A 20,092-nucleotide genomic window follows, 5' to 3' on the forward strand; every position below is an offset into this window, starting at 1 on the left:
CAATGGTCGCAAACGGCTGCAACGGAGCAGCCATTTCTAGAGTCTGAATCAGCGCTGCCAAACCCAACGTCTGGCACTGGTCAAGCACAAGGCGACCATATCCGGCTTGCCCCTGAGGATCAGCGTAATTGCCTGTGCCCAGCAACATGTCAGCGCCAACTGTACTCCTGGGATCCTGTGGCCCCCGCGTAGCATTCTTCTCCACTGCACTGGCCACCAACCGAGCCCACTTGTCCTCAAAAACGTCAAACTGCCCAGGGTCAAAAAGAGCATGTGCCAGAGAACGGATGTCATACGGTGTCAGCATATCAGCGACAAGCATTCGGAGCGTCTGCATGACCTCAGCAGACCCAACACCATGCTGGGCAACGGTATCACGGATTTCTTTCAGTACCTTAAACGATAAAGGCTGATGGGTGTTATGAGTAACACCCGTAAGCACAGGGAAAGCCTGGGGACCCCCTAGTAAGGTTGCATCATCTGCCGTGTCCCGTCCCGTAGGTTCCACAGAGACAGCAGCAGCCGCCTGACTGCGGGACAGTGCAACCTTACTTGACATCCCGCCCCCCGCAGCATCAGCAGAGGCAGAGGAACTTCCTCCGCGATCTCGCAAACGCTGCGAGGAAGCAGAGTCGCACATCTCCTCAGCCTTATCTAGGACCTCCTGCCAAAACCGCCCGTGGTCCCGCGGACGCACGGTCACCTGGCAGGCGGGGAGGGTCCACAAAGCCGATGGGGAGGACCCGCGGCCACGGGAACCTACTGGTCTCCCGCTGACCGCGTCAGCATTCGCGCTAAAAGTAAACACCTCAGCGCCCCGCTGCTCCGCAGCGTCAGCCCCCGCGGCAGGCGGGGAAGGCGGAGCCGAACCAGCCGGCAGCTCGGCAGTGCCGTCCACCGCAGCACTGGCAGAGGGCACCGTGGCGGACACAGGCGCCAGCCCAGACCGCAAACCCGGTGCAGCGCCCCGCTCCCCCGGCGCGGGGGAGGGGTGGGGCGCAGAGAGAGCCGCGGCGCGCGGAGGCACATCACCGCGGGACGACACAAGGGAGTCCGGCACGGCCCCAAGGAGCGTCGGGCCCGTGCCGCGCAGCCGCGCAGCGGGCACCGGCACCGCCCCCGCCGGGCGGAGCGGGGCGGGCTGCCCGCCTGCTGGGGCGGGGCCTGGCGGAACACCGACCAACGCCCCGCCTCCGGCGGCTTCCACTGCCGGCGCATGCCCAGCAGGCTGCGCGGGCTCAGGAATGGGAGACGACCTCCCCCCAGAAGACGAACCCGAGATCGAAGCGGGTGAGCCCGCTCCCGCCGGCCCCAGGGGGTATGTCGTAGAAACGCCGCAGTTCGGACAAAGCGTCGTCACCGAATTAGACGCAGTCAGAGGCAGGGGCTGATCCCCGGACCCTACCTCGTCCCCGAGCGCTGGGAAAGCGCAGAGAGAGGGCCGTTCTGCCCCCGGTTCACTGCGCCTACGGCGCGGGGCAGGGCGAGGCGTCCGAGCCGGCTCCACCGACCGCTCGCTCAAAGCCAGCAGGCTGGGAGCCCGATCCACCTCAGAGGGGGAACCGTCTTCCGGCTCACCGTCTCGGGGAGAGGGGCAAGCGCCTGCATCCTGCAGAAACTCAGATTCCCCGTCATCCACGTCCGAGACGGACAATTCCCCTAAAGAGCCCCGAGAGCTACCAAACTCAGATCCGGGCCAAGCCACGTCTAGCAATTTCCATTGCACCAGCAATGGCCCAACGTCCACAGAGCAGTCATCAAATAGGGCTTTCATGAGACTGCCCCCCACTTGAGACCACACCTCTCTAAGGTCAGAAAAGAACCCCCGCTGCCTCGCCCACAAAAACAGCCTTTCAAAATCACTCCAGGAGATGGGAACATTGTTCCTCTGCAGGACATCCCTCCAGAGATCCAACATCAGAGATTCCATGCCGAAACCGATAGAGGTTTCCATCACTAACACAGCAGGCAAAACGCCAAAGAGGAGGGGGGGGTAAGCACACTCTCACCCGACCTAAGCTGTAGTACACGCCGGCGGCCACCAGATGTCACCAAATGACACAAGCAAAAACGACGCACCACAGCCTTGGTCACGATGAAGAGACTAATTTATTTTTTCTGACTCCAATCTTTTATAGTTCTCAAAAGATGCCAGTGGATTGGAGGGTGAACGTGCCACCTCTCCAACGACACTGGACAAACTACCTGTACATCAAATTTCTCCGCCTCTATGAAAGAATGCAAAACAATAGGTTATTTACAGAAAGTTGTGTGAGAAAGTTCTCTACAAGAATGTAAACTCAGAAGGCTTTAGAAAACTCTTGATAACCAGGGCGACAGTCTCTGGGGATTTATTTCCAGACTATCTTTCAGACATCACTGAGACAGTTAATTTTCATAGTAGTGGCTTGTAGGGTGCTGCATTTTGCATTTGTGACCAAAACAGTATTGGGAACACTGGGATGCTTTAGCTAATGCTGAATAGGTCTTCACTGCATCAAGATCTTTTCTGCTTCTCATGCTGCCCTGACAGTGAGCAAGCTGGGGGTGCACAGGAATTTGTCAGGGGATACAGCTGGAACAGCTGGTACAGTTGACCCCAACTGACCAAAGGGATATCCCAGACCATATGATATTGTTCTCAGTAATAAAAAATGGGAGAAAGAGAGGACATTTGGAGTTACAGTGTTTTTCTTCCCAAGTCACCGTTGTGAATGATGAAGCCCAGCTTTCCTGGAAATGGCTAAACTCATGCCTACCCATGGGAAATAGTAAATAAATTCCTTAATTTTCCTTATATTTATTTCAACCTCTGATCTTTCTCACTGTCACCCTTCTGATTCTCTCCCCAATCCTGCCACAGGCAGGAGAGAGTAAGTGGCTGTATGGGTTTAGTTGCTAGAGGAGTCAAGTCAGGCCACACATTAAATATTCCTTAACATGGACAAACACTTCAGGGCTACAATTCTTCAGCTGAGTCCACCTAACAGACCTCTTAAAGCCGAGGGAGAATTTTCACTGGCATTTTGTATGGAAACAAAGCTTTTGTTTCTCTCTGCATGCCATCTTTCTGGGTGTGCTTTTTTTCACAAAAGAAACAGAAGGCCCAGGACAGAGGTATCTCTGCCACACTAGCAAGCCTGTTATATCCCGATTAGACTAAGCTGCACTACTAGGAGGATCCACCTACTTCCACATCCACTTCTGGCTATAAGGGAACATCTGGCAAAAAGTAAAAGCTGAGGAATTATGTCTGTCCAAGCCTCCAGCTATTTTCAACTCAGGCTGTTTCCCAAACCTGATGCAGCCTGCTACATCGGTAGCCATGGATTACATTCTCTTTGAAGCACCTGCTCACTCTTCCCTGAGACCTGTAAACTCTGCATTTGCAGCAGCCTTTGCTGACTGCTCCTGTGGCTGGACAAATGACCCCCCCAGCTGTTTCCAGTCCTGTTACTTTCCTGTAGTGGCTCGAAGGGGCTCACTCAGAATCACAGAACCAATTAAGCCATAAAAGTCCTCTGAGATTGAGTCCAACCTATGATCAAACACCATAGCACCAAGTGCCACGTCCAGTCTTTCCTTAAACACCTCCAGGGTGATTTCACCACCTCCCTGGGCAGCCCATCCCAATACCTAATCATCCTTGTGAAGAAATTCCTTCTAATGTCCAGCCAAAACCTCCCTGGTGCAGCTTATGACTGTTCTCTTGTTCTACTGCTGGTTGCCTGAGAGAAGAGGCCGAACCCCAGCTGGCTGCAGCCTTCTCTCAGTCAGTTCAATACAGTTCCCCCTGAGCCTCCTTTTCTCCAGGCCAAAAACCTCCAGCTCCCTCAGGCGCTTCTTACAGAACTTGCACTCCAGCCCCTTCACCAGCTTTGTGGCCCCTCTCTGCACCAGGAGGAGGAGCCTGAAGCAGTTGGTGACCACCTCCCCCAGCCCACCCCGCTTCCCAGGCTGAATGAGGAGCTCTGGTTTACGCTGCCCTCTTCCCGGCCGGGCACCACCCCTGCTCCCGGAGCCCCGGAAGCGGAAGCGGCTCCCGGCGCTCCGTGTGCGGCGGCGGCCGAGGCGGACCGGGTCTGAATGGAGGCGCCGCGGGCGAGGGGCCGCTGAGCGCCCCGGGGCCGCCCCGCACCCCGCGCCCCCTCCCCGCCTCCCTCCCTCCCCCCCCGGGGCCGCCCGGGCCCCGCCATGTCCTACAACAAGATCCCGCCGCGCTGGCTCCACTGCCCCAGGAGGGGACAGCCCGTGGCAGGTGAGCGCCCGGCCCAGTCCGGCCTTGCCCGGCCGTGGGGCGGCAGCGGGCGCGGCCCCCTCCCCTGCGGCGCTCCGCTGCCCGCCCGTCCCGCTCCTCCTCATCGCCGGGAGCCTCCGCGGCCTCTCGCCCTCCGTCCCGGCAGGAGCTCTTTGTCCCGGGGCTACGGCTGTGCACTGCTCCGCCCCGAGCTCCAGGCCGGTGTTTGTCCCGGACCTGACTCCCGTTGGGTGGCTGTTCTCCTGAGAGCCCGGCCCGCAGCAGCAGCGCCGGGCTCGCTCTCCCTTCGGCCTGTGCCCCCGTCTGACACGGTCTCGCCCCGGCCTCACCCAGAGGTGCGGGGGTGCGGGCCCTCTCCTGCCCCCCGGAGCCTCGCTTCCTGCTCTCGCTTCTCATTGGTTCAGTTTCGGGCTGAAACTTTTCCTAGCTGTCACATCTGATGAGAGCTATGACAGCCAGGCATGCAGAAGGTGCCGTACTGGAGCTACTAAGTTGATGAGAAGCTTGGAGCATTTTTCTTAGGAGAAAAAGCTAAGAGAACTGAACTTGTTCAGCCTCGAGAAGAGGTGACTGAGAGGGGATCTCATTAATGTGTATAAATATCTAAAGGGGTGGGGGGGTCAGGAAGATGGAACCAGGCTCTTCTCAGTGGTGCTGAGCAATAGGACAAGAGGCAATGGGCAGAAACTGATGGACAGGAAGTTCTGCGTGAATATGAGGAAGAGCTTCTTTACTGTGCGGGTGACTGAACTGGAACAGATTGCCCTGAGAGATTGTTGAGTCTCCCTTACTGGAGATATTCAAGAGCCATCAGGACGTAGTCTTGTGCAATATGCTGTAGGATGACTCTTCTTGAGCAGGGAGGTTGTACCAGCTGGCCCTCTGTGGTCCCCTCCACCGTGACCAATTTAGTGATACCATTCCTTTGTGCAGCCTCTTCCACGTTTGATTCTCTTTTTCCGGAATGCTCTGAAGTCATATCTGTGTCAATTTGTTATTCTGCCGACTGACAGTGCCCTTCCAGTCACCAATGTACTCCTAAGTGCTTTAGCTGGAAAATGAGTTTAAGTGTAACACTCCAGTGTTACACTTGTATTTCAGGGTTTGTCAGTGGTTGCTGTCTTCTTGGATATTCTTGCCCATAACGCACTGTCTTGGTTGTTACTCGGTATCTAGTCTTCTGGCATATAGTGTGTGTTAGCTATCATTCTGACTTCAGGTGAATGTTTCCTCTGCTGCCTGGTATGAGATAAAGTAAACAAACGTGTCTTTTCAGTTTTCTCAAGTTCTTCTTTTCTTTCTAATGCAAGCAGTTCCTGCCTCCAGTTATTTTTTTTTTTCTCCAATATTTTCTAGTTTTCACTCCTTTCATATTCCTCTCTGTGATGATATGAAGGTATGTTTTCAAAACACGACGTGTGCTACTCAGTGTGTTATTTAAACTGGCACTGTGCCATGATTTGCTTAATAGTTACAACTCCTGTGTTTTCTATCCCACATTTCCATGCCATCTTACATTTTTTGGTGGCAGCTGGTTGTAGAATGGAAGACACTGATGACTATATTTAGAACCTGGTGAGACATCTCAGTTAGTTTCATCCTCAGTAATCATCAATATGCATTATTTGGCATTTGTCAGTATTTAGCATCAGTTGTTCATTTTGTGGGTTATTGGTTTCCCTCAAGTTCCTTACACTTCTCTGAACTTGGCTGAGTTAAATAACGGTGTTGTTGGATTGCTCATGTCCATTATCTCTTTCTCCTGATCTTGGCCTCACGAATTACTTTGTATCTAATGAGGGACATTTGATAACCTAAGCCTTTGACCATGACAAAAACAGACTAATGATTCTTTATTCTGTGTTTTTCTTCTCAGCAAGTTCTTGATCTCTGTTAGTTGTGGCTTTTGTTTGTCTGTCTTTTGAGCCATGGTTTCTCAGAAATAGCAACCTAGAGTAAGCATGAATGAGGGTCATCAGTGTGTCATCTGCTGTGCCATCACTGCTTGTGTGTTTGTTTATTCAGGAACTGCAAGGTAATTCTTTTCCATTCCATGCGATCATGCACAGGAAGTTAATGCAAAGTAAAAAAACTGGAAGTGCTTGGCTCATTTCTTTGTGTGCTTTATCAGGATGTGTTCTTGTTCACTTGATTTTTAGTTTTTTTAGTGTGAACAACTTACCAAAAGTAATGGTATGCCACTGGTCTTCTTCCCTTTGTTGCTGTTTTACATTCAAAGACATCTAGCAGTTTTACGTGAGATGATTTTTAGGGTTTAATTGATGTTGGTACTATCTCCCAGATGTTACATTCTAGTTTTAATTAGTGTTTAAATCAGATTTCTAAGCACCTGTATGTGACTTTATTTCCATCTGATAGTATATTAGTAATAGTGTTGCTAAGCAAGTTTAGTATGGCTTCTGTGGACTCATATTCATTGAGTGTTTGATTGTGAGGCTCTTGTCTCATGGTTGTGGCATCTAGAATTTCTAGATGACCTCAAGACAAGTTCTAATGAGGCCTGAAACTCTCCTGTTGTTGAGATTGGGTTCATTCAGGTTAACAGGGCTCTTTATCCTGGACAACGTGAATTCGTCTATGTCTCCCATTATTTTCCTGTTCACTTCTTTAAATATTGGTAGTTTTGTGCCACTTTCTGGTTTTATCCTCAGAATTGCACATTTTCACATTCATTGCATTGTAGTAGAACCTCAGTCATTTTGATGAAAACAGCTTTCTCTGAATGCTTAGCTCTGAAGTGATCAGGTTGCTTCAGCCTTACTGCCTTGGCAGCACCATCCCAGCAGGTATCTGCTTTTCATGACCACTGAAAACCCATTCTCTTGGCAATTTTGCCATGAAAAGCGCTACCAAGATACAGAGGAAGAGGCATGAAAAGTGTCTCAACAGTGTTTTCCAGCCTCCTTCTATTGATGCATATTAGTAAATCCTGTTCTAGACACACATGTAGCATGCAGAACTCTGGGTATTATGGAAAAGTATCCATATTGCATATGAGAAAACACCTTAAATAAGAGTAATGCTTCTGGTTCAGGAAGTTTGAGCTGTAGTTTGTTGTAGTTGGGGAGAATAATCTGGATGATGGATTGCCAATGGCATTGTTTTACTCTCTTTCCTAGTTGTTTGTTATTGGCCTGTGTTGGTGATGACATACTAGGTGAAACGGATGCTTTGATCCAGCATAGTTCATTTTCTGATTTCTTGAATCAGAAAACTGTTAACTTTGTAGAGATATTGTTGTTTTTTTTTAATTGTGTATTTTACTGTTTAATTTTATTCCCTCAACCTCACACTTTTCCCAGTCTAGCCTTCCTAATCAATGCTCAATCTAAACATACCATGGTCATACTTAATTATGTATGTCATGTTTTGAGTTGATAGCTTCATGTCACAGAAAATCAGGCTAAATTAAAAGTATTTTTTTCACTTGTATGCTCTGGAATTTATATTTGAAGATAAAAAATGTGACAAAGTTAGAGCATGTACATGTAGAAAATGTGATATCTTACATTGTTCACTTTGATTTCCCTCAGATTTATCCGCTTGATGTCTATGCTCTGATATACTGGGCTCTTATTTTTAGAATTTTTACCTGTTTTTCAGCCTAAAGAAATACCATCTGCTAGACAGGTAATTAATTTGGAAAATGGTTTTTAGTAGCCGCTTTCCAGAACTATTTGAAAAATTTGAACATAATTGTGGAAGTAGGTAATAACCTGTTGTCAGGGTTCCAGTAACATTTTGAAGTTAATTTGGAAATTCTATTGAGGAGTTACAATTAGTGTCATAATGTAGTTGAGGTACTTGAATGACTTGGGATGCTTTGATGTTCATGTAAAGTATCACTTTATTTTTTAATCTTCAAAAGCTTATGCATGGAGGCTTAAGTTGAGTTGCAATCAGGTGTTACTGCATCACTTCTTTAGCACAAGATGTAAGGCAAAGCTGTAGAAGAGACAGTAGCTACTGCCTCCTTTATACTCGTCCATATTACTCAAAAAGTTTAGAAATATTTTTAGAATTAAAGCTTAGATTTTCAGTAGCTTGATGATGCTTTATTGGAGGCTTGTATGCACATGGGGAAGAAGTTTTTCAAGCATCTGTACAAAAACGAAATTGCAGATTTTCCAGGTAGAGAAGAAGAAACTGGAATTTATAGAAGCTGAGCATCTAAATTCTTCCAAATATCTGTGTTTCAGGTTTGAAAGTCATAGTAAATGGGCTCTGTATGAAATATTAATCACTTCCACAGCTGTCTGTAGGTATTCAAATGCTGCAGGGGATGCTGACTAGATGACTTTGTCTTTTTCTGTCAGTGAACAGCAGTGTATTTTGGTTAATCAAAAAGAAATCAGAGTGCAAATCAGACACTAAATTAAGGTTTGCTACTAGGAAGAGAATGAACATGTTCATTCTTTGTTCCTGAAGATGGAGAACAGGAGAGTCTTCTGTGCGACTGTACAGTCTCATATCAGATACTACAGGAAACAATTGTAACCTCCAGGCACTTTTCCCACTCTTCTCTTTTCCCAGCATCTTGTAAAGGATGGTGGTTTTCTTATGTAGCCATTGACTCTTTCATCAGTGCAGCTCCTGTTCTTGAGTGCTGTGGATAAAAAAGCTTAGTTACCTTCTTTGTGTTTCATAATGAATGAGTAGATATGTTAGTATGGGTGTGATAAGTGGCAAAGTCAAAAAAAACTGTCAAGCACGATGTTGTTTTTCAAAAATTAGGGTGAGAATAAATTTTTGCGTATAGATCATGTAAATTTAGGATTCACATAATCAGTCTGTACAGAGGAGTATTGCAAGTTAAAGTGGAAGGGCTAGTTGAGAGAGAGGCTGAATGATAGTGTGACAAGGTGTGAATGAAGCTGACAAGGAACACAAAGAAGCAAGAAAATTAGTTGAAAAAGAAAAAGATAGTTGAAGAGCTGAGGAAATGGAGGGGAGGTATCCAACCCAACAGCTTTTACCAGGGTGGGTGGAGGGTTGAGATGAAAAGGCAAAGGGCAATAAAGGGAATTTTTTCTAACAGTCAAACGAGTTGAAGTGATTATAATTTATTACCATTTAATGTGAGTGTTGATTGTATGACAGAGAACTCTCCTTTTAGCTGTAAATTTTGGAACTATCTCAAGGGAAAAGTGAGGTTGTTTCTCATGTTGCTCACCGGTATCTAACCTGAGCTAACCAGTTCCATAAAGCTTCATAGTTTCCATATCTGTCTATTTCATGGAAGATAGATGCTTATTTGAGACTACACAGAGTGTTGCTAATTTTTTTTTTTTTGTAGGGATCCTTACTGTATGTTATATTTGCAGGTAATCAAAACTGGTGTTTGCATGATTGGATGACAAACTGTTATTTTAAAATGCTGTTTTCATGTTTTCAACTGTACTGAATTTAATTTTCTATACTATGTTGTGCTGTAGCCCTCCCAACTTAAATCACACCAAAAGTTAGCAAAAAATGTTAAATTACTCCATTTTAGATGAACTGACCTGTATTTCCTTTAAACTTTTAAACTTACTTGTGAATTCTGAGAACTCATAACTAGAAAATATTCCAATTTACTGTTGACTGTAATATTTCTGCAATTATTTATTATTGAAGGTGAATGTCTAAAACTGCTCAGCATGTTGGTTTGAAATGCTAAGTTGTAACTGTACATATGCATAAAATACTGCAAAATGTTATCTTTCATAGGGAAGTTTTTACCTTTGAAGACAATGTTAGGACCAAGATATGATGAACAGGTTGCTGAAGAAAATCGTTTTCACCCGAGTATGTTATCCAACTACTTAAAGAGTCTGAAGGTAAAGATAAATTTTCTAATAATTGAAACATTGCTCTCATTATTAATATTTATTCAAGTGTTGCTTTTCAGATCTAAGGAAAAAATTGTTGATGGCTTTGTTTGGGACACCTGTAGAGAAAATTTTTTTTGTTTGTTTATGTTTCCAGGTCTCCTCTGCAATTAATGGATTTCCAAAAGTGTTTTCTTACAGGTTAGAATTCTCGAGACTAAACAAACCCAGGTCCCTCAGCTGTTCCTCATAAGAGACCCTTCATGAGCCTTGTTGCTCTTCTCTGTTCACCCTTCAGCCCCTGAATGTCCTTTTTAAAGCGAGGGCTCCAGAACTGAACACAGCACTCGATATGTGAGTGCACCAGTGCTGAGTGCAGGGAGATGATCACTGCCCTGCTCCTGCTGGCCCCACCATTGCTGGTACAGGCCAGGTGCCATTGGCCTTCTTGGCCACTTGGGCAGCCCAGCCCTGGCTGATGCTGAGGCAGCTGTCAACCAGCACCCCCTGTGTCCCTTTCTGCCGAGCAGCTCTCAAGGCACTCCTCCCCCTGCCTGTAGCACTGCCCGGGGCTGCTGTGACAGGACCCTGCCCTTTGCCTTATTAAACCTTGTGGCATCCACCACTACAGACTTGTGGTTCTGGCTCACTTCTTCATTCTCTGTTTTGCCCATTTCTGTCTGTGTTCTTCAGTTTGCCTTTTGTTCTGGGCTGTAACACAACTGTGACAATAAAGGTGGGAACAGGACCTTTCCAGCCTTCATGCAGGTCTCTGTAGTGTTGTGGCCAGTCCAGTGCATCTGGAGATGTAGGAAATGGGATTTTGAGCCTGCTAGGCAAAGAAAGGCCTACCACCTAATTAATTTAATTGGTTATTAAACTTTAGATAGAAGTTTAGTGCCATTTGTTCTGATTGTCTCTATGAGATGAATCATGTAAGTGGTGTTTTTTCTGTGGGTTTTTTGATTAGTTTTTGCTGTTGATCGAGGTTAAATTAATTTTGAATTTGTTTAACAGTATCAGACCTGAAACATCAGAACAATTAGGTGACTAAAAGGTGGGAATCCTCATTTTAATAATGTTATTTAAGTTTAGGTATGAAGTAGGTGGTGAACTACTCAGTGTAGCAGTGGTAGGAGTACCTGTGCAGTAATGTGATAAGAAAGTACGATCAGTGAAGCATATGTGCCTGTTCTCAGTGCTTGAACTGGTAGGATTTTTCTTGTTAGAGTTCTTGCATCTGTGCTTTTATGATCCACTCTAATCACAGAGGATCAAACAGAACTCTCTGTGAATAAAATGGTAAGAATCCTGAGGTTCAAAGTATTTCCTAAAAGAAGATTAAAACCAAATGAGGTTAAATGTTGATACCAAAAAATGGATATAGTTTATTTAACAGTAAAAGAAACAAAGGGAAAGAGACAGAAATAGAAAAAAGAAGTGGGTGGGGCACAGAAAGGGTGACAGGAACTGATTAAATAGATGACATCTTGCTGCTCCCCTCTTGATCTTCTTGTTGGGCAGGGTCCTTCACCACGAAGTGTAGAATCCAGTGGATTAATATATGTTTGGGTCAGGTGGGAACACCCAGGTGCCTCCCCTGAGCAGGGAGAGGTTGGCACTGTCCCTGTCAAGGTTCTGTGTCAGTTGCATCGTTTTGCATCTCGTGCAGTGCTCTGGTGCAGGGTCTGGGGAACCATTCAGGGGGTCTTTGATGGACCATGACATCCTCTCTGCTGTCCCTCACGTGAATGTCCTGTAGATGTGGTGTTCCTGGGCTGGGGTCCCCACAGCTGAGCTAGTCTGTGCAGGGCATTCACTGCCTCTGCCCGGAGGTTACACACCCAAAACCTCTCCTCCTCCCGCGGGTTGGGCGAGAGTCGGTGCAGACCTGGCAGCAGATAAGCCTGGGGCTACGGCTCCACCCCGAAGCTGCTGGGCTTAGTTCTGCTGAGGAATTCTTCTCCCCCAGCCCAGGCCAGCCCTGAGAATAGTGTCACTTTTACCTTATCTCAGATCAGCTTACAGTCCGGGGCCTCAGGCAGGGGGCCCATTCAGGGTGGGCTTTGGTGATGCAGCTTTTATTGGTGTAGCTTCATTACACAGTTTTAATGGACAAAAATCCTTAATAAAAATGTTTAAACCATAAACTGTAACATCTCAGTATCTGACATGTGCATCTAAATTCTACTTGAGTTTCTCTTGTATGTATTATGTTATTTTTGACTCTGACTGGATGTGATAGGCATACCTGGAATTTTTCCCAAACCAATCTTATTCATATTTAAAGTAATTTAAAATTCTGTGTATATTTTGAAGTAACAGAGAATTTCACAACCTTACTCAGAATTTCTAAATGCTTGCCTCCTTAGTGATTTGCCACCAAAAAGTAATAATTATGGTGAGACTGTAGCCTTTCCAGTAGTCACATCTGTCAGTTCTGTTGTAATGCTACATATTCACATCTTGAGTGACATCAGATTATTAGAATTTGATAGTAAAATTAGTAGCATGAGGATCCCGACTTACATTTTAGTAATTTTGATTAACAAGCAGAACATAGAATTTCTCTCAAACTTTCTGTTCTTGTCAAATCTATTACATTATATTGGACCCTGGCATCGTTGATGAGTGTTTGCTGTTTGAAAATCTATATTTATTTTTTATTTGCCAAGTTATGTAGTGGTTACTGGAGTGCTCCGTTTATAGATTAGCAATTTGCCAACAGGCCAGCAATGAAATAAATGTGAAATTGAGGAGCCCTGTAAGAGGGCTGAAAGTAGCTCACTGTGCATGGTTCTTGTAATTTTATTGTAGTGTGTTTTTTACTGCTAATACTTTGCAGAATAATTACTTCTGAAAACTGGTTATTACTTAAGTCCATGTAATTTAGCTCCCAGATAAAAGACTTCAGCAGAAACTTTTACATCTGGATTTCTCTAATAGAGAGATGTTGATGTTACCACAGATTTTGGAAGGTTTACTGGTTTAGCATTTAAGACAACATCTGTCTGGGTAGAACTGTCTGTAACAAGCTTCCTGTGTGATTCCTTTTCTCATGGAGCTGGTTGTTGAAAATCTGAATGTTAGAAACTGATTTGATTAGCCATGGTAGCCCCATTTGTCTTGTTATAGCCAATATTGGCAGAGTATCTTAATGTTCTCTTAAACAAATTGCAGGAGCAATTGGTGACAGCGTGATAATTTAAAAAAAAAAATATTTCTTGAGTAGGTAGGTTAGCACAGGTAAATTTATTTCTGTCACACAGAGCTAAGACATTAGTTTACTCAAAAGAATGTTTGGGTAATTAGTACACTCAAGTTACAGAATTCCTATTAGGAAAACTACTTACCAATTTTCAGCCACATTATTGTTTTCACAGGTAACTCAATCACTGATCTAAACTATTTTCCTTAAATAAGAAATGCAAGAAAAACTATTGAGACTGGAATGAATTCAGTATATTGTACTATACTCTCTCCTTCCTGGGGGGGGTGTTTTCAATCTCCAGTGTCTAAGGAGAAACTTCTGGGGTCATACAGGGGAACCTAACAAAGCCCATTTTATTGCACAGCAGCAGAAGAGCACATGCATAAGGCATTAATAGCTGGGGATATCTGGAATGTGAGGAAGTGAGGGGAAGGCTTTTATTTTGTTCCAGTGGTACCGGTGTTCTTTTTTGTGTGGATCTTTTGAAAATCATAGTTGTATATTTTGATATATTGTATAATCCTCCTGTTCTTTAAAAATTTCTTGATAAATTTTTTTGTGCTTTGCACTCTCTAAATTGTAATGTGCTATGTGCAGTCAATCCCATGGATTGAGAATGCAAACGATTAGGCTTTCTGTAGAGCAGGAAAGCTGCTTTGAGGTCTTATATGCTCTATAGCCCTAAATGCTTTTATAGCTTTGGATAAATTACACTCGATGCCTATTTAGTGCTCCCTGAAGTGTGTGAGGAACAGTGTCACTTCACATGAGCTTCACTTGTATATGATCGAAATTATTTGTGATAATGGCAAAAGAATAGCACGTGAGAAGTCCTACAGGCCTGAATTAAGTAGTCTTGGAGACATTTGCAAAATGCTGTAAGGAATGGAGAGGAAGGAAAGTAATCACTGAATTAATTGCCTTTGTATAATTTCTACAGAATTAATCACTGTCTAGGATGCCATCAGTCTGCATCTTAGCAGCTCAATTGACACTTTATATTTGAAGTTTCAGGTGCTGTAACATTGTTTTCAGGTGGACCTCCTTGTGAGGTGGTTTGTGTGTCTGCAAAACACACTAATAAGTAAATAAAGTATTCTGAATACAATATGCAAAGTTGACAATAATAAATTTAAAACTGATGTAGATATTACTTTAGAAGTTTTAATGCTGTTGACATAACATCATGATGCTTTTTAATGTTTATTAAATAAAAGTAATATGAAAATATATAAGTATTACAAATGTATATCATCAGAAGTTTGAATATCTTGGAGAACTATCTGTAGATAATTGGAAATTTTCCTTTAGAGGTATACTAAACAACACATTCACGTGAAATAGCTGTTTCTGAAGTGTATTCTAGTTATAATTGTATTTTACATTTCTGAATTGTGTGGAATGGTGTTTTACTTGGTGTTCTTCCAACTGCACTGCTAAATTATTACCAGTCTGTTGGTCCCACCTGAAAGTATGACACTGAGTTTTTTGTCCAAAAGCAATTGCTTGCACTTACAAGACTGAAAACAAGAAATACTTCCTTTGCTCAGGTGTATTAGTGGGCTGTTTTTGCAGAGTAAAACTGATAGGTTTGTTGTTGGAAATTTTGTTTGGAACAAGGATCAGTAGGATATACTTTGATACACTGTATGTTTTGTGCCACCCAGTGGAATTTCTGCTTTCCATCCTTCTAAAAAAATGTAGTAACTTCCAGAAGGCTCTTTAAAAGACCTGTTTTCCAGCTATAAAAACAAACACTAAAAAAATGAGTTGGGGCACAAGGTGACACATTAGGGTAGAGTGGGCAAGGCTTCCTGGATTCAGGAATGCCCTAACGTCTGGCTGGTTGACACTGCCACCCTAGCTGCTGACAGCATGTTTCAATATCTGAACTTGTTTTGCATTTTAGCTTTAAATAAGACGTTTTTAAGATTTTAATTAATTTGATTAATTTTTAAATTTGAAAACGTGTTTGTTCTTTTGCATTGTTGTGCACTCTAATAGGTAAATTAAAATGAGTTATTTTTTCTGAGGGTGTACTTATATGTAAGTCTCAGTAGTTAATTTTTCTTATGGTACTTTCACTGTGCCAGTGTTTAGTACTGTTCTGCTTTGCATAAGAGCACTTGATTCCATCATGTTTGTCTTTTTAGCATGTTAAGGTAATTCTTTACCAGATTTTCCTGCTGGTAGCAGAATTTTCTTATTTAGAATCATTGATTGGAGCAAACTGAAGTTTTTGAGTCGATGAGTAGTGCTAATTTAGACACCAGCTTTCACAAAGAAATGCAGATGTCTGTAATGGTGATAAAATACAGATTTTATAAACAAATACAATATTTAATTATTTTAAACGTACAAATATAGCCTGTGGTTGCTTTTAGTTATTATGTTTTTAGACATTTAGTATTTATGCACTGGTATTTGAACCACATATAGAAGTTTATTTTTTTTTGTTGTTGTTGTTTTTAGGTTAAAATGGGTTTGCTGGTAGACTTGACCAACACCACTAGATTCTATGATAGAAATGATATAGAGAAAGAGGGAATTAAATATATTAAGCTCCAATGTAAAGGGTAAGTTGTGTGCACTTTTAAATTATTTCTTTGGCTTTTATTTTGAAAGATCACACTGAAGAAACTAATTTTTTTTTCTCTTTTTGCCTTTCCCCCAGGTGTCTCCTAATCCATGTGTTCTTGTGTTTTTCAGGCATGGTGAGTGCCCTACACCTGAGAATACAGAAACATTTATCCGTGTATGCGAACGCTTCAGTGATAAGAATCCTTCAGAGCTTATAGGTACATCTTATATCCATCATTAGTTTTTATTCTTAGTTTGTTTAATATTTGCTTGTAACTGCAGTCTCTTATTCCTAGAAGTCTGAGCAAATTAATTTCCTCAGTATGGTGTTTAAGCATATATAAATTTGATTGCTTTTGCTGCAAAGCTAATATGTTTCTTTTATTTTTTACAAAAAGTATAATGTTTCTGCATCCATCAGTTTGATAACAGCTGTTGATGTAATGCAGAAAATTACACAGGCCCAAGAGCTGTCTAGAAATACATGATACTTGCACTGTGGTTTTGTAACTTCTGCTGATGCAAATGCAAGTTATGTATTTGGTGGTCTGGTTTACTTGAAGTTGTATTTGGTAACTGGATTATCAGAGATTCTTTAGCAAGTCTCACAGAACTGGTAGTAGATACTAGGCTAAGTTTTTCTTCTGTGGTATACTGTTGCAGTGAATATTTGAATGTTCTAAGCATACTTTTTTTTTTTTTACTCAGAGAAATAAGTTCTGAGTTTAGTTTGCATCCCTTCTAGTTTTAGTTAAAACTATTTTACTCTGATTTTTGTCAATCATATTAATGTTCATCTCTATCTGCAAAGTATTAGAGACAAGAAATTACTTTGCATGTGAGTTTCCAGAGTCAGAATGGGTGTTGTCCTCAATCCTCTTGGATGATAATTTTGCAGCCTTCTTGAATCTGAGTGTCTGTGTGACTTAGGAGTGCATGGAACAGTTGTTTGTGCAGGTGTCATTGGTAAAAGCTTGGTAAACTAAGCTGGTATGTTCATGCAGTTTAGGGTTCATCCAGGTATGTGGTAGGATAGCTGACGTTATTGGAAAGGACCTGTGGAAATCAACTACTCAGTTGCCATTCTTTAGAACAGGGCCAGCTAAAGCAACTTCTTCAGGACTATGCCCATTTGGCTTTTGACCAGCCTCTAAGCTTGGAGACTCCACAACTTTTTCTGGCAGCCTCTTCCAGTGTTTGTTCTTACAATACACAGCTGGTTTTTATTGTATTTCAATTTGTAGCCATTTCTTCTTGTTCTGTTGCAGGATGTGATACTACTGAGATTTTTTTTTTTTTGAGTGCTTGACAGATTTAATTTGGTCACACATTTTTTCACCTAGTTTTCTTTTAGATACTTGCTTACTTCTTTCTTGCACACCGAATGCAGTTTAATTCGAGACTGTTGTGGTTTAACTCCAGCCAGCAGCCAAACCCCACACAGCTGGTCCCCAGGAGAGCAGGGCCCCATCACACCTAGCAGTGACTTGGGAAGACAAACGCCATCAGTTTGAATGTCCCCCCATTCCTCTTTCTTCCTCCTACTCTATGCACTGAGTGTTCTATGGTCTGGAGAATCCCTTTGGCCAGTTTGGGTCAACTGTTCTGGCTGTGTCTCCTCCCCGCTTCCCAGGCACCCCTCATTTCCTCACCAGCTTGACAGCATGAAAAGCAGAAAAAAACTTGGCTCTGTGTAAGCCCTGCCCAGCAAAAACAAAAGCATCTCTCTATTATCAACCCTGTGTTCAGCACAAATCCGAAACACAGCCCCACACCAGCCACTGTGAAGAAAATTAACTCTGCTTCAGTTGAAACCAGGACAGAGACCTGTGTGTTCATCTCTGGTTTAAAAAATGAGGAACTGCTAAATGGGAGTGAGTGGAACTAGTCACCAACAGTATTTCAAAACTTACACCAGAAGCAAGATATTGTTGGTGACTGATCCCACTCACTTTTCTTTTAGCACTTCCTTGTTTTCTGTCTCCTTTTGCAGTTCTTCCACTGGTCCTCCAATAATATTTTAGAACTCAAAATAGTGGTTAAGGTCAGCAATTTATATAGTGCATGGATAGCATGGTGATATCCTATAAGTAGCAGACCTATTTAGTTGATATTTCAACTTATAAAATGCCAATTGTAGTGTTGAGTCACTAAGTTTTTGTCTTTGATGAATTGTGGAATGCTTTTCCATTATTTAGATGTTTCACCTCTTTAGGGGAAAAAAGTCATTTAGAAAGAGCCGAGGAGAAAGAGCCAAGGACAGGATTATGCCTGCCAGCCTTAAGGATGTGACATACAAAAATTTTGCTTCAGCAGAAAACAAAGGAGAAATTATTGTTAGGAATAGATTCTATAAGGAAGGTAAAATTCATTTAATTTGATGCAAGTTACACAGTTTTTAGTATTTTTAAATGGTTAGAAATGAATAAAAAAAATAATGATAATTTTTTCCTTGCTTTATCAAGAAGGGAACCTTAGTGGGGCAGGCACGAAAACCGATCCTGCTACAGTTAATGCTTACTTTTTTTTACCCACTTAAAAGTTGGTTTGGTTTTTTTTTTCATCAGTCTACTTTTTGTAGGTACTTTGGTTCTCCTGTTGAAAAAGTTTATACCTCAGTGTAGATGAGTGTAAGAAAAGATAGATATTCACATTTTGTTTGAATATGCATCAAGTGAATTGTTATTTACTAACCTTACTTTACTAGCTGTGGTAGAGAAATGAGCAAATTAATTAAAGCTTAAGTGGCTTGCTTCATGGTGTTGTGTTCCAGATCTTGCACTTTGGGTCACAACAACCCCAGCTGATGCTGCAGGCTTGGGGAAGAGCAGCTGGAGAGCTGCCTGGCAGAGAAGGACTTGGGTGTGCTGGTCTACTGACCATGAGCCATCAGTGTGCCCAGGTGGCCAAGAAGGCCAATGTCCAGTAGGATTAGGAAGTGATTGTCCCTCGGTGCTTGGCACTGGTGCTCAGGCATTGACATTCTGGGGTGTGTCCAGAGAAGGTCAACAGAGCTGGTGAAGGGTCTGGAGCACAAGTCTTATTAGGAGTGGCTGAGGATCTGAGATAGTTTAGCCTGGTGGAAAGGAGTCTCAGGGGTGACCTTATCACTCTCTACAACTGCTTGAAAGGAGGTTGTAGCCAGGTGGGGATCGGTGTCTTTCCCCAGGCAACCACTGACAGGACAAGAGGAAATGGTCTTAAGTTACACAGGGAGATTTAGGACATTAGGAAAAATTTCTTCAGCAAAAGGTGAAGTTGTCAAGCACAAGAACAAACTGCACAGGGAAGTGCTTAGGTCCCCATCCCCAGAGGGATTTAACAGCTGTGTAGGTGTGGCACTTAGGGACATGGTGTAGTGGTGGACTTGGCAGTGCTGGGTTCATGGTTGGATTCAATGTACTTAAAAGCCCTTTCCAACCTAAATAATTCTATGATTCTATGGTAACAAATAAAAAATGTTAAGAATAATTGCTCTTGATATTAGTGGAAAATTTAATGATATTTATAATTTTAAAATAAGTGGGAGGAAGAGACAACATCTTGCCTGAATCCTTCATGACATTTTTAATAGCACAAGTTTTGAGGCTGGTCTGTGTATCACTAGATGGTGCTGTTGCCTTGAGAGAAAAAAAAAATGCAATGCATTTGACAGCGTATCCCTACTTTCACTGGGGGATGAATTCAGTAAAACAGAGGCTGAAGACTTAATTCTTTTTTTCACATTGAAAAGATAAGTAATTCCAGATGATTGTACTGTTGTATAGTTTTCTTTTTGTACATTCTCTTTTCTTTTTCAAAATTAATAAGTCTGGTCTTAGCATGGTTGTAGTGAATTTGAGATAGAATTATGGTCTATTGGCACACCTTTCAGTTTTGAGGAAAGGTAATATGAATATGATTTTTGTGCCTGATGGTATGAAATGAAATGTCATGCTTGTTGAATCCAGTAAAAGCTCAGTTAATGAATTTGATTATATTGCCTTCTGACAAGCATTTGAGCAGATTTGTGAATCTTATCTGTATTACCATGTTTCAGTCACATTAAGTTAGTGCTCTTGATTGTGATGAAATGTCCTATACCCCTGCTCCTGCTAATTTGCAGAAAGAATGTAATAAATTGCCTTTTAGGCTTATGTGCCTTATGTGGTCTGTACTGCCGTGATGGGAAGGGAGATAACCTTTTAATGTTACAGATGAAGATGGAAGGAT

The 20,092-nt window shown here is 42.9% G+C and overlaps 1 protein-coding gene across 2 annotated transcripts in view; it reads left to right on the plus strand.

Annotated features, from left to right (window-relative positions):
• The first annotated feature begins 4,078 nt into the window (after window positions 1-4,078).
• The window catches only part of RNGTT (RNA guanylyltransferase and 5'-phosphatase), a 170,440-nt gene continuing 154,426 nt past the window's right edge, over window positions 4,079-20,092 (plus strand). Inside the window, exons 1-4 of one of the 2 annotated variants that reach the window (XM_053973871.1) lie at window positions 4,079-4,258; window positions 9,989-10,098; window positions 15,773-15,876; window positions 16,010-16,098. In XM_053973871.1, the coding sequence (XP_053829846.1) occupies window positions 4,195-4,258; window positions 9,989-10,098; window positions 15,773-15,876; window positions 16,010-16,098 (367 nt within the window). In that variant the 5' untranslated portion in view covers window positions 4,079-4,194. Of the gene's footprint in view, window positions 4,259-4,768; window positions 4,825-9,988; window positions 10,099-15,772; window positions 15,877-16,009; window positions 16,099-20,092 lie in introns of those variants that run through there. The other variant, XM_053973872.1, reaches the window with a different exon arrangement.

Source organism: Vidua macroura, chromosome 3, assembly GCF_024509145.1.
Source record: "Vidua macroura isolate BioBank_ID:100142 chromosome 3, ASM2450914v1, whole genome shotgun sequence".
Taxonomy (NCBI): domain Eukaryota; kingdom Metazoa; phylum Chordata; class Aves; order Passeriformes; family Viduidae; genus Vidua; species Vidua macroura.